Below are 14,677 nucleotides of genomic sequence, written 5' to 3'. Positions count from 1 at the left end.
CAGTTTCCAAATACAGATATTCCCAAAGAGTTTATAATTTCAAAATACAGAAACAGATGAAGGAAAGCAATCTAATAGGCACACATCTTGAAGATATTCCCAATAATCAAAACTGTCCATTTAAATCATAGCTACTCACACAGATGACGCACACAGGCTCCAAACAACTATATTAAAGCAATGTCAAGAGTCTAGAACCCACAAAACCAAGAAAGGGTAAAATTAAGGCTGAAACTCCATCCTTCATCTTCCTTGTGTGTCTCATATTGTAGAAGTTTCTACACAGAATGTGCTTATTTTACATCATGAGTTTCAATACCTAGGCATAATTAAAAGACTACAAATGGCACATCAAACCAAACACCATACTCACTCATAAATTAGAATTTCCTCGCTTCTGTGCCATTCCAAGAATACCATTAACTCTATTTTGAATGCATTTAACTACATAATCTAAGGGGCAGGTTCCCAATTGTGTTGGAGCTCTTCTCAGATGCAGTGAGGACACCCAGCTACTCAGCCCCAGCACAAGGGAGAACTGCAAGAGAACAGCTCCAGTTTATGCCAGTGGAAAAGCAGCCATGGTGGAGTTCCACTCTGCCATGCCCCCTTTCTGACCTCAGAATGCCAGAGGTGGGGGGGGAGCTGATGTAGGTGATGGCTATGTTGACAGCACAAAATGGACACAATAGACTGGAGATCTGAACCTAAGTCTAACATACAGAAGAGAGTATCAAGGATTTAATAAGTACCTGTGGACCTCTGTTAATTTGAATGGTCTGAGACACAGGCATGTTCTCCCATCTCCTCTGTGTCATTTCTTCCGACAACCGTCTATAGAACTGCATATGTTTAAAAAAAGTCAATCTAAGTTTTGTAGAATATTTTTGAGTATTTTTAACATCAGTGATCAACAAAACAAATTCCACTGAATATCAAATGCCGTAACGTCACATTTATGCTGGACTTTTCATTTTTTAGGATAAAAAATGTTACAAACCATGCAATCATATACATTTCAATGGTAGCTGTAACAATTGTTAGTTAAACGTGCATGATTACTTATTTCCATTCTAAACACATTTCCAAACATTCATAACGTTCCAAAACTTTCACTTAACGAGGCTGAAATTTCCAGGCTCAGTATCTGTCCAAAGGTGATTTTTTAAAAATAAAATTGAGCAATCCAGTTATTATAGATAATCTCATGATAACAGTTATTTGCTGTTATCATAAGATTTTGTTAATCCAGCCATGTGGATGGAATTGCAATGGAGTAATTCCATTCATTTAGTTGGGGTTAATGCTAGCTGGTTGTGATGGTTTATTACAGGGGTAGGCAACCTATGGCACGGGTGCCGAAGGTGGCACACGAGCTGATTTTCAGTAGCGCTCACACTGCCCTGGTCCTGGCCACCAGTCAGGGGGGCTCTGCATTTTAATTTAATTTTAAATGAAGCTTCTTAAACATTTTAGAAACCTTATTTACTTTACATACAACAATAGTTTAGTTATATATTATAGACTTATAGAAAGAGACCTTCTAAAAACATTAAAATGTATTATTGGCACGCAAAACCTTAAATTAGAGTGAATAAATGAAGACTCGGCACACCACTTCTGAAAGGTTGCCGACTCTTGGTTTATTAATTGACAACAGGGCCTCCTACACACACAGTTCCACAGCAAATACTGCAAGTTTAATAGTATCACTAATACAGGGAGAGCAGAAATATTTGTGACAAAACAACCCACCTATATGGTTGCACTGTATGTACACATACCTCAATCTGACCATGTTCTTTGAAAGAAAGTTTGATGTAGGAATATTTGCTGCTCTGGAACGGGCCAGGCTCTTTGTTTGAAGGAGCTGGATGAAGATGAACCACTATTTTGGCACTAAGGAAAGGTGTAGGGAGAGAGCAAGGAGGAGAAAAAAAGATATATCCCTTATTTATAAAATAATATTTCTTAATTGTGCAAGTCAGGTTTAAAAGCTTAATCTAGTTCTATATTACCTAAGCCCCCAGAAAACTAATGGTTATTTTACATTCAGAACATCTCAGATAATCCTTCAGGATTTTCATAAAAGTCAAGTACGTTAAATAACGTTAATAATAGAATAATATAAAAGAGAATATTTTATCTCTATACTAGAATTTTCATATTAAAAATACTGTAACCCATAAAAAAATGTAAAACCACACTAATAATAAAACACAGGTACAATCAACTCTCAGAAAGGTGATCTAGCATAAATATTAGAAGTTCAAACAAAGATTTCTGAAAAATAAATTGAACTACAAACTGTCAAGTGGTACCTTTGATTAAGGCTTCCAACCTGCAACATAACCCCCAAAGGCTTTACAGTGATTCATAGCTGCTGCCCAAACACACTACCTTTCTCATGGAAATAAAAAGGTCTCGATATTATGTTTAACCTATCTCACCATCAGAGGGGTAGCCGTGTTAGTCTGAATCTGTAAAAAGCAACAGAGGGTCCCGTGGCACAGGACCCTCTGTTGCTATCTCACCATGTGTGCCAGCAGAAGAATTTGCATATGAATTCATCCAAAACCAACATCTTAGGCTAACATATGCATGAAAGCAACATGGTCTAGAATGAAGCCCAACAGCAAAACAACCCATATTATAACAAATATAATAGCCCATCTCACTTCATCACAATAATGCTATTATTCTTGTCCAACTTTAATAATATATCTATTTTGTCAATACTCTTATTTAGTCACATCCTCTAGCACGAGATCTCGCAAGCCCCAGTGTATGGTTCTACTGGGATAATGTCTCCCCGCAGGCTGCAGCAATTTGATCTGCTTATAACATCCAGGACACAGACATAAGCAGATGTAGACCAGACAAACTTCTTCATAAAAGCTTTATTTTTCCTTCCGTGTTAACTTCTCTCTTATTGCATACGTATCATACAACTCTAATTATCTGTCAAGTGAGAGGGCCCCAGTTATTGGTCTCTCCTTCAGTATCAATTAGATGGTGGTGTAAGTTACATCTGCTGAGAACTGAGCAGGATGGTCCTCTGCTGGGTTCCTATCCCCAACCAGCCTTGCAGAGCACGAGACCTGGTCTGAGACCTAAATTTGAACATTAGCCTATCACCACGGCACTGCTGATTAAGTGAGATAAAACCAATTATTCATTGCTACGAAGCAGAAGACTGAATCACAAACTTAATCACTGATTACAGGGTAATTATTTAGCAAATCAAGTAACACATATACAATTTTTCATAATGACCCTCTCCCCTATTTCAGTGTTTCCCAAACTTGGGATGCCACTTGTGTAGGAAAGCCCCTGGCGGGCCAGGCCGGTTTGTTTACCTGCCGCGTCCACAGGTCTGGCCGATCGCGGCTCCCACTGGCCGCGGTTCGCTGCTCCAGGCCAGTGGGAGCTGCTAAAAACAGCAGTCAGTATGTCCCTCGGCCCATGCCGCTTCCAGCAGCTCCCATTGGCCTGGAGCAGCGAACCGCGGCCAGTGGGAGCCGCGATCGGCCAGACTTGTGGACGCGGCAGGTAAAGAAACCGGCCCAGCCTGTCAGGGGCTTTCCCTACACAAGCGGCGTCCCAAGTTTGGGAAACACTGCCCTATTTGATCCTTGTATCTTATTGTAAGAGCGGAAGAATGGTCTCATAGATTGTGAATCAGGACATCTATGTTACATTCCTGGGCTCTACCACAGACTTCTTGTGTGATCTTGAGAATGGCACATAACCTATGTGCCTAAGCTTCCAAAGTGATAGAGACACACACCTTACCTTTTTCCTATCCCAGCTGCTTGCTCTTCAATGAAGACAATCTGAGAAAGAGGGATAGCAATGCAGCATTCCTAAAATAAGCAACACAAAATAACTAGAAATTAAAAGCTATTTTCTTGAATGGTTTGTTAAAAAACAAAACAAAAATACATTTTTGTCCTCTTAATAAATAACAAAAGTCAACAGTGCTAATATTTGTAGGAGGTTCTCCCAAAAGCCATTTCATATAGAAGATTATGCTGGTTGCAATAGAAAATTATCCTTACACTACTATTTAAAAAGGAATTTAAACTGAAAACTAAAAAGTGAACATGAAGTTACAATTGTTAGATAATCAGACAAGAAAGGGACTTAGGACTGACACAATGTCCTTATCTCAGCCACTGGGTTTCTAGGCATTTTAGGTAGTATACAAATTTATTATTATTTGTAGAGTGGTCAAAAAGAATTAGATGCTTCACATACAGGTAAGTCAAGGACCCAACTACAAAGATCTTACACGCTGGCATCATGTAGGCAAAGACAATGACAAAAGGTAACAATTGCTTCTTGTAGAGAACCCATTTTTTAACTTCCTAAATCCAAAAACAGTTGAACTGACTAGAAGTGTAAAGGTCTCCTTGCAGGTTACACTCCACTGATAAAATATTCTGATAAAGAAGCAAAAGGAGGCGATACAGACAGACAGCTGGGTTAAGGGTGCAGTGGGAGTCTGAGATCACAGAATTTATTTGTACTTATTTTCTAATGCCCAACATTCTCATTAACACCAGCTTAGAACAACAGTGCTATGCACCAAACTAGGAAGAATTCAGTATTTAGTATTTTGGAAATCACAGCGTTTTCCTGTACTGACCAAATACATATGGTACATGACCATATAGCAGCTATAAAACGCTGCTGCTGTTTGTCACAGTTTTGTTTTCACAGAAGATGCAGTATCTAAAAATAATGATCAGTGGGGATATTACTAAAGTAGCCTGACATTTCCCATTATGAGACCCTGTTTTCTGCTTATAATTTTGCCAAACTTTAACCATTTGGACTGAAATGTTCTGTGCTGTCTCCCTCAGGTTGAATTACTTTGAAAAATTTCAGCCAAAACAGTTTAGATGTTTCTTAAAACAAGGTTATGGAAAAAATATATTGTTTTGCCCATGTTAAAAAATTCTGGAACCTTTCCTTTAAACAGCTCTAGGACCCCTATCTTTTGGAACAGGGACTTGAAATTTGGGTCGGAGATATGCCGTTTGCCATCCTTGTGAAAATCCACCCATACTTAGTTAAGTTACAAGCTTTTGAAGAATCACAGTTTGCAGATGCTTAGTAGAGACTGTGGAAAAAATAGTATGTCATCATGTATTTAAAGACTATCATAATGCATACCCACAAGGGGGTCAAATTATGATTGCACAGACAACCTTAATTCTGGCTTTCCTAACCGAGTGCTTGACTTTGTAACCTTAATAATGTTCTTTTGACATAGTTATTTTTGTGAGTAATACTTGTATAAATTTTACAAGTAACATTACTTTGATACCATGCAAAAAAGAAACAACAGAGACAGGGCATGAACAGAACTCAGGACTTCATCAGCTCTGTTTAATTTTCATTTCTGTCAGCATTTTGACTAGTTTTAGGGAGTTTTGTTGCTCCATCCCCCATTGTTCTCATGCTTTTTAAGGTGAGAAAAAGGAAATGGGAAAGGAATTTATGGCATAAGACCCCCCTCCTTGGTAATACCCTGCTCTCAGGGACATTTCAAGGCTGTGACCCAAAGCCTTGCAAACCTGTATGGTTTACAACAGAATTCTAGTCACAACTCCAAAATAAGGATTTTTTTTTTGGTGGCCTCAAAACTTCTTGTTATCCTGTCTTCTAGGGCTTTGTTAAAGAAGATGCTTGCAGTGACAATGGGCTTTTCGGACAGGGATTTCCATCATGATATTTCTGTTTGATTTTGATCTTCAGGAGTTGTGGATTTCTACTAACTTGAACAATTGGGGATCAGTCTCAAGGATAACAGTTTCTAGTACACAGCCTCAGATTCTCTCTTGCTTTGTATGCTGGGGAAGAGAATAAATCTTACTACCCATCCCTGCCCTTTTTCAGCCGTGAGTGTTGATTGTAGAAAAGCAGAATGTGCTTGAGCAATAAGAGTATAGCAGTAGGTATATACCACCAACCACCTGACCAGGATGGTGATTGTGAAATGCTCAGGGAGAAAACACAATAATAATGAGAGATTTCAACTATCCCCATACTGACTGGGTGGGTATATGGCACCTCAGAAAATGATACAGATATAAAATTTCTAGAAACATTAAATGACTGCATCTTGGAGTAGCTTGTCCTGAAACCCACAAGGGAAGAGGAAATTCTTGATTTAATCCTAAATTGGAATGCAGGATTTGGTCTAAGAGGTGAAGACAGCTGAACCGCTCAATAATAGCGACCATAACGTAATTGAATTTAACATTTTTGTAGGGGGAAAATACCAAAGAAACCCAACTTCTAAAAGGGGAACTACACAAAAATGAGGAAGCTAGTCAAACAGAAATGAAAAGGAACAGTCACAAGAGGGAAATGCTTGCAACCAGCATGGAGCCTATTAAAAACACCATAATAGAGGCTCAAACTAAATGTACACAGCAAATCAATAAAACAGAAAGAGACCAAAAAATGCCACCATGGCTAAACATCAGAGTAAAAAAAGGTGGTTAGAGGCAAAAAGGTGTCCTTTAACAACTGGAAGTCAAATCCTAATGAGGAAAATAGAAAGGAGCATAAACTGTGGCAATTCAAGTATAAAAGTATAATAAAACAGGCCAAGAAAGAATTTGAAGAGCAACTAGCTAAGTTACTAAGTGGGCTATGAACATGTTGGTAAATTATCTTAAAATTTCCAACCCCAGTTAATCATACAGTGGAGTCGCATCACACGCTCATTTAACTTACGCAAATTCAACTATACGCACTCGGCAAAAAAAAAAGAAAAGAAAAATAACAATTTAAATACAGTAGTGCAGGCGATTCCACCCACCATTCCACTCAATGAGCGTATGCCCCAGAATGAGCATGAGATGGGAGACGTGAATCTGCTGTTCCCTCAGTCAGTCTCAGTTCCTGCATGCCTCTCATAGTGTGAGCATCTCGCCGCGCTGAGTGTGATTCTAGTGTTTAAAGATACGTATTTTTCGTACAAAATGGCCCCTATACGCAAGCCAACTACTTCATCTGGTGCTCAACTGAAGAAATAGCGATCTGTTCCAGTGCTGGAGAAAAAACTGGCTATGTTGGACTTATTGAGAGACAGTATATCGGTCTCCAACGTGGCGTGTAAATATGGCCGCAATGAATCTAGCATCCGTGCCATCAAGATTCGAGAGAGAGAAATTCGTCAAGCCGTGGCATCAATTGCTCCAATAACTGCTAAGGTGACGAGCCAGGTGCGTGATAAGACTTTAGTGAAGATTGAAAAGGCATTAAACTTATGGCTGGAAGACAATGGCAAAACGTTGCGAGAAAAGGCTCTTAGCCTACGTGCTGTTCAAATCTCCTGTTGAAGAGGGACAGCCTGATGATGAGAAGGAATTCAAAGCCAGCCAAGGTTGGCTTAACGGTTTTAGGAACCGCTTCAACCTCAAAAACATGCAGACTACTGGTGAAGCTGCATCTGCCAATGAAGAGGCAGCAAAAGCCTACCCCGAACAATTAAAGAAAATCATAGAAGAAAAGGGCTATCTTCTGGAACAAGTTTTTAATGCTGACGAGACTGGGCTCTTCTGGAAAAAAATGCCCAACCGCACTTACACTTTGAAATCAGAAAGACAAGCCCCTGGCTTCAAAGCAGCTAAAGACCATGTGATTGTGTTGTTTTGTGGCAATGCGTATGGGCATTTATAAAGCCAGGCTTACTCTACAGGGCTGCAAATCCCCGTGCCCTAAAAGGCAAGAACAAAAATCTCCTGCCTGTGTTCCACCAATCAAATAAAAAGGCTTGGGTGACGACAGCCTTATTTCTGGATTGGTTCCACAAGTGTTTCATTCCGAAGGTCAAGCGGTACCTAGAAGAGAAAGGAATTGACTTTAAAGCGTTGCTGATCGTAAACAATGCTCCTGGCCACCCTGAGGCACTCCGGTATGTGCATAACAATGCTGAAGTCGTCTTTCTCCCTCCCAATACCACCTCCATCCTCCAACCTCTCAACCAAGGCGTGATTCGCTGTTTCAAGGCCACATACACGAGGCTTATATTCTCATGGATACGTAGCACTATGGATGCTGATCCCAATCTTAATGTGATGGAGTGTTGGAAGTCCTTTAACATTGCCGACTGCATCACTTATATTAAACAGGCAATGGATGCAATCAAGCCTGAAACAGACAATGCATGTTGGCAAAACCTATGGAAAGAATGTGTGAATGATTTTAAGGATTTCCTGACCATTGACAAAGAAGTGACACGCGTTGTTCAGGTGGCTAGGCAAGTGGGCGGAGATGGCTTCGTCGACATCCTTGAGAAAGAAATTGAAGAATTAATTGAGGGCCATAGAGAAACATTGACTAACGAAGAGTTAGAGGAACCGATAAAATTGTCTACAGAAGACGAAGATGATGACGACGAACAGGAAGAGCCAGCAAGTTGGAAGCTTCATAAATTTGCTGAAGTGTTCCAAGCAGCGAAACACTTGAATGATTTAATTTCTGAATACAATTCCTCTATGGAATGAAGCCTCAAAATCACACACAGTATTATGAACAATTTGAGACCATAACAAGAAATGTTTGAGCAGCTCAAGAGACAACAGCGACAGTTGCTGATCACTATGTTTTTCAAGAAAAAAAACAACCAACAGCAGATGAGCCTACGCAATCAACTTCTCGAGCTGAACCAGAGCTAACCACTTCGTCTATGACTCACTCTCTGTCATCCAAGCTCTCCGTCACCTCCATCTCCTGGATCGACATCAAGCCCTGACGAACCCCCCACCAATAGTGTTGTCAGGGGAAAAGGAAGACTAGTCATTGGAGTGTGTACAGCGCCCATCTTCATCATCTCATTGTTCATTATACGGGCGCTGTACTAATCATCATCGTTATCATTCATCGTCATCGCATCACCATTGTCATAGTCGTCGTATCACCATGATCACTGTCGTCGTAGACTAGCAAGAATATCCAGGATGAATGGTGAGTGGTTAGGTTTACTGTTTTCCTTTTTTATTCTTTCATTCTTCTGTTTCTCTCTCTCTTTTATGTAATTAAAAATACTGTAAAATTATATTTTGCATATGTACTCTTTATTATATGCTGTACATTACTGTATACATTTATACATATTACTGTACAGGGTTGTATACACAAAACCATGTACGGTATACTGTACTTTATGGGCGATTTAAGGGATTTTCAAGGGTAATTTTGACTATACGTGATTTTCGGCTTACGCGCTGACTTTAGAACCTAACCCCCGCGTAAGATGCGACTCCCCTGTACTATATTGCCTCTCCATGTTGTGAGCATAAGGCACTTACACAGGGAGGAAAAAAGTTTAGTCTCGGAAAAATTAGTTCTTTCTTGCACAGTCGCATCACTAAAAGTTACCTATGGTTTATTATGGAATTTATAGCCAACCCATGTACAAGAACGGATGGGGTACTTACATGATTTTTCAGATCTCTCCAGATCAGTCGGTGTGTGCTAAGTAGCAATACCCCAGTATCAAACTTTACCTAGACCAGAAAAAACAGATACTAAATTAACAACAAATTTAACAAACAAGCTGGGTAAACATTGATGTTTGAAGCATTACATATTGTCATAATATATCACCCTGATTAATCAAATATTTTGAGAACACCCTGTTTTTGCTGGTAGCACAGCGAGCCAAGTTGATGAAGCAACAAAAAGAATTATTACAAAAGGATAACACTGATATGGACAAACTTCCTTTTCAGCTGTATAAACTCTCCCCCAGGAAACCCGGCAGGATCCTCCCTTCCCTATGGTACCAACGCCCTAGAATATCATTACGTTTCTAACAAGGTTATTGGAGTTTCAGGGTTTTTTGCCCCGCTGGGAGTGCAGACATGCAGCATGCGACAGAGGACTAACGTGGGGTCCCTTCCTGCCCTACATTTCTGTGATTAGGGAAAGGAGTTAAAAACTAAAGCAGCACGTTGGGTGTCCAGTCCGAACCCCTCCCTGACCCACCAGGTGGTTCCATTTCGTCTAGGCACTTTACAGGCTAAAGGAAGAGGGAGTTTGTTCCTGGTCTACCACAAAGCAACCCTCGCATCAAAAATACCCGGCAGGACCTAGCTTCCTGCCTGTAAAAGCGGGGCAGGTACCGCCAGCTCCATCCACTGAGCCGCTGGGGCTGGAAGGGGGGCAGGCGCTGACAGCCCGACCGGCAGAGAGACGCACTGGGGCGGCCAGGGCTGGCTCCGGGGCACTCAGCTGGGGGACTCGGCCCATCCCAGAGGCCCTGCGCAGCCAGCGCCAGAGCGGCGCCCAGCTGAGCGGCGGGGGCTCCTGGGCGGGGTGCCCCGGCTGCCCCTCCCCGGGGTACCGGTGGTGATCGCTAGGCCGGGGGGAGGTGGTCAGGATTCCGCCGCCGTTAGGCCCGAGCCGGGCGCTCCCTTTACCTTCTCCTCCCCGTCGTAGAGCCGCACCCCGCGCTGCTGGATCACCAGGGTCTCGTTCATCTCCAGCAGGCCGCTGGCCCACGCGAACCGGTCCATGGCGGCGCCTCACAGCGGCCGGGGACCCCCTGCCACCACCAGGCCACAGCCGCCGCCTCCCCGCCCTCTAGTCCGGCTGCAGCTTCCTCCGGAGTCCTAACCCAGCGCGCTGCGCCCTCTGCTGGCCGCCATCTGCCCCGCCAGGCTTCGGCGTGTGGGGCCCCAAACCACCCTGTCGCCCCCGCGGCCCAGTGCGGGTGTGACTGTCAGAGCCACCCCCGAGAGCGCCGGGCAGCGAGGCGACCGCGGGAGAGATGGGCCCGGGAGCCAAGCCGGGCCCCGCAGCTGGATAGGCACTTCCCTAATGGGGGGGGAGTCATCCCCACACACACTCTTGAGAGAGGCTGGATGCCACAGTGCCTCTCTGGGTCTGAATGTGCCCAAAATTCAGGCACTTGGGCTCCAGGGTCCTGGCTCAATTTCTAGTCCAAGAGCTGTAGATATTAATTGGAGATTAGGCCAAACCAGCCACTTGGAGTCAGAATCTGATATCCTAAAGAAGTTCAGACCCAGATCCAAATTATTCAGCTGGGCATATACTCCATCACACTCCCTCAACTGTGTAGAAATCAACATACAGTAACTCCTTGCTTAACATTAGTTATGTTCCTGAAAAATGCTACTTTAAGCAAAACGATGTTAAGCGAATCCAATTGCCCCATAAGAGTTAATGTAAATAGCGAGGGTTAGGTTCCAGGGACATTTTTTTCGCCAGACAAAAGACTATATACATACATATACACACACACAGTTTTAAACATATATGTTTTAAACACATATACGTTTTAAACAATTTAATACTGTACACAGCAATGATGATTGTGTAGCTTAGTTGAGGTGGTGGAGTCAGAGGGTGGAAGATTTCCCAGGGAATGCCTCACTGCTAAATGATGAATTAGCACTCAGCTGAGCCCTCCAGGGTTAACACGTTGTTAATGTAGCCTCACACTCTACAAGGCAGCACGAATGGAGGGAGGGGAGACAGCAGGGCAGACAGAGACAGAGCCACACACGTTAACCGGGATGACTTTAAGTGAGGAGTTACTGTACAAATCCAAACTTAGCACCTGGTGAATGGAATGGACCAACCATTGAAGCAGCTGCTGGACACTCGAAACTCTGGGGAAGATCAAACCTAGGTCCAGGTCTATTTTATAAGAAAATGATATGTATGGATACATGAATGAATATGTATGAATAATATATAAGGTATTAAATAACACCAGCAGATCATGGTGAGTAGTAGGGCATAGGTGTGGAGCATAAATGGGTGTTTTTTCCCACAAACAGTTCATATTGCCCATTTCATCTCCGAAGCATTTTACAATAAATAAATATAATCCAACTGTGACATTGTGATCTGTATATGCAGACTACTGTGCCTATATACCACCCTAGGAAAGACAATGGGGTTGCATGTGGGCACAGCAGTTTGCAGAATTGGAGCCTATCAGATAAACATTCCATATGACCCTGATCCTGCAAACACTTACGCCATGCTTAAACTTGCTCCTGTGACTACTCAGGGTAGTAAAATTAAGCACACGTGTAGGTGTTTGCATTGGGGCCTCTCATTCCAATCCAATCCCCAGTGTGAAAGTGTCCACAGAATTGTCACAGTGTGAACGGTCCTTTTTAAAGGGAAATAGGACCAGCTCCATCTCTGCCATAATTAGTTAGAATGAACACATGGACCTCATCACAAAAGAACTGAAGTGCTCAGCTGATGGAGTAGAATGACAGGGAATGGGGATGCAAGCTTGTTCCTGTGGAAGGTATTAGATTGAGATTTGCTTACTCAGAAAATGAGTCTAACAAATCTTTATTACAAAGGCAAAATACTCAGCAAGCAGGGCCGGTGCAAGGAAGTTTCGCGCCCTAGGCGAAACTTCCACCTTGCACCCCGCCCCCCAGCCCTGGGGTAGCTCCCCGCCCCCCCCCTCCGCCCTGAGGCGCCCCCCCGCAGCAACTTCCCCCCGCGCCCTGAGGCCCCCCCCCCGTGGCAGCTCCCGCCTCCAGGGAGCCGTGCGGCAGCTCCCCAACCCAGCTCACTTCTGCTCTGCCTCCTTCCCGAGCATGCCGCCCCCGCTCTAATTCTCCTCCCAGGCTTGCGGCGCCAATCAGTTGTTTGGCACCGCAAGCCTGGGAGGCGGGAGAAGTGGAGCAGCGATGGCGTGCTCAGGGAGGGGGTGTAGGAACGCTGTAAAAAAAATTAGGGGCACTGCTTTCTGGCGCCCCCAAATCTTGGCGCCCTAGGCAACCGCCTAGTTCACCTTAATGGTAGCACCGGCCCTGTCAGCAAGTAGTGATGAATTACACACAAATGGAAAACTCATCTGGACAATCTCATCATAGTTGCCTCCAGCGCTGGACAATACAACTTCAACCTTCCTTCATTACACAAACTTATTTACAATTGCTGTAGGAAACTTTGCCGTGCCAAGTGGCAATTACTTCTGCAGAGACCAAAGCAACACCCAGGAGAGCAGCATACAGACCCAGTCTGAAGCCACTCGCATGCAGGAGATTCAGCCTTGCATCTTGAGTTAACCTCAGGAGTGAGATATCAGGTTCAATTACCCCCAGCCTGTGGAAAAGGGTGCCAACATTCAGAATACCATCCTTAGGTGCACGTAGTGACCCTCTTTGCAAACCACCCAGACCCTTTGTCTCTTCTTACCCATCCTCCCTTCCCAGCTCTCCCACCCCACCGCTCTCACCCTATTTGGGACTCTTACCTAGCTATATGCTAGCAAAGGGATAGTGAGAAAGAGGTGTATGTGACTTTTGTGATTCATGGCTTTGAGTGCACTCAATACTGTCTCAGTTCATTGTTTCTTTGGTTTATGCAGATGTGTCCTTGAGGACCAACCTCTACACACTGGCAGAGCACTTCTGTCAGATAAGGAGGCGAACCAGGAGGATATGTTTAGAGAAGTGTTGCAATCAACAGATGCAGCACATAGCTAAACAAGAGCATAGAGGGAGACAATTAATGAAAAACTCAGGATGGATGGCCTGGAAAGGAGACATGGGCAGGAGTGGATGATAAAGCTACTGGAGGGACAGCTAGAGATGCTCAAGTCCCTCATAGAGCTGCAGTCTAAGCATGTGTGCATGACTCCCACTGCAGCCCATACCGAATGCTGTTCCATGCCTTCCCCAAACTCCCCCAACACATTCCTCACCTGTTCCCACCCCTTTCAATCCACCCCAGAGACCAGTTTTCATCATGAAACCAGCGTTATACACAGCTGTGAGAGCGTGAACCAAGAGACTATGCATCCGAAGAAGTGAGGTTTTTTACTCACGAAAGCTTATGCCCAAATAAATCTGTTAGTCTTTAAGGTGCCACCAGACTCCTTGTTGTTTTTGTAGATACAGACTAACACGGCTACCCCCTGATACTTGAAACCAAGAGACTGCTCCTCATTTCCATGTCCCCCTTTTTGGGGGGGGGAGTGTTTTATTCTTTAGTTAAAGTCTGGTATTTGAAACAAAATGAGTCTTTATTTGGGTCATGCATATGGTAGTTGCTGAACAGTGGCTAGAGACAGGAACTTTTGCTCACTACAATTAAAACTCAGGAAGCAAGCATTACAGGGTCATTTAAGGCGGCAAGTAAACATTGCCTGACCAAATGCATCAGATAAAGATGCATTACCAGTGCTCATTATCAAAATGCTCCTTCAGACCCTCCCTGATTCCAATAGCCTCCCACTGAGCCACTCTAATTGCCCTGGTATCTGGCTGTTCAAAAATCAGCAACCAGATGACCCACCTCAGCGCTCCACCCCTGGGGAAACTTTTCACCCTTCACTTCACAAGTGTTTTTCAGAGCACCACAGCCTGCCATGACCATTGGAATATTTTCCTCATTGAGGTCAAAAAGGCAGTGACAGTGACCTATTAATCTGCCAAAGGCACATTCAACAGTCATTTGGCGCCTGTTGTTGAAGCACTCCTTGCTGCTGTCTAGGTTCCCAGTGTAAGACTTCATGAGCCACAGGAGGATGAGGAAGGGGTAGGGGACTCCCAGGATCACTATGGGCATTTGCACATCCCCACTGGAATCTTCTGGTCTGGAAAGAAAGTCCCAGCATGCAGCTTTCTGTACAGTCCAGTGTTCTGATAGA

At 43.5% G+C, this 14,677-nt stretch overlaps 1 protein-coding gene across 5 annotated transcripts in view; it reads right to left on the bottom strand.

The window, feature by feature from the left end:
* The window catches only part of VPS36 (vacuolar protein sorting 36 homolog), a 72,202-nt gene that overhangs the window by 14,905 nt on the left and 42,620 nt on the right, over positions 1-14,677 (bottom strand). The window contains exons 1-5 of one of the 5 annotated variants that reach the window (XM_005305621.5): positions 10,446-10,848; positions 9,462-9,530; positions 3,796-3,866; positions 1,785-1,899; positions 753-842 (exon numbers count right to left, since the gene is read on the bottom strand). In XM_005305621.5, coding sequence (XP_005305678.2) covers positions 753-842; positions 1,785-1,899; positions 3,796-3,866; positions 9,462-9,530; positions 10,446-10,541 — 441 coding nt within the window. In that variant the 5' untranslated portion in view covers positions 10,542-10,848. Of the gene's footprint in view, positions 1-752; positions 843-1,784; positions 1,900-3,795; positions 3,867-9,461; positions 9,531-10,148; positions 10,336-10,445; positions 10,849-14,677 lie in introns of those variants that run through there. The other 4 variants (XM_008168039.4, XM_065581267.1, XM_008168041.4 and 1 more) reach the window with 4 other exon arrangements.

The sequence above is a fragment of the Chrysemys picta genome, chromosome 1 (genome assembly GCF_011386835.1).
Source record: "Chrysemys picta bellii isolate R12L10 chromosome 1, ASM1138683v2, whole genome shotgun sequence".
NCBI classification, from domain to species: domain Eukaryota; kingdom Metazoa; phylum Chordata; order Testudines; family Emydidae; genus Chrysemys; species Chrysemys picta.
Note: the sequence above shows the minus strand (reverse complement) of the source record. Positions and strands in the feature narration are given on the sequence as shown.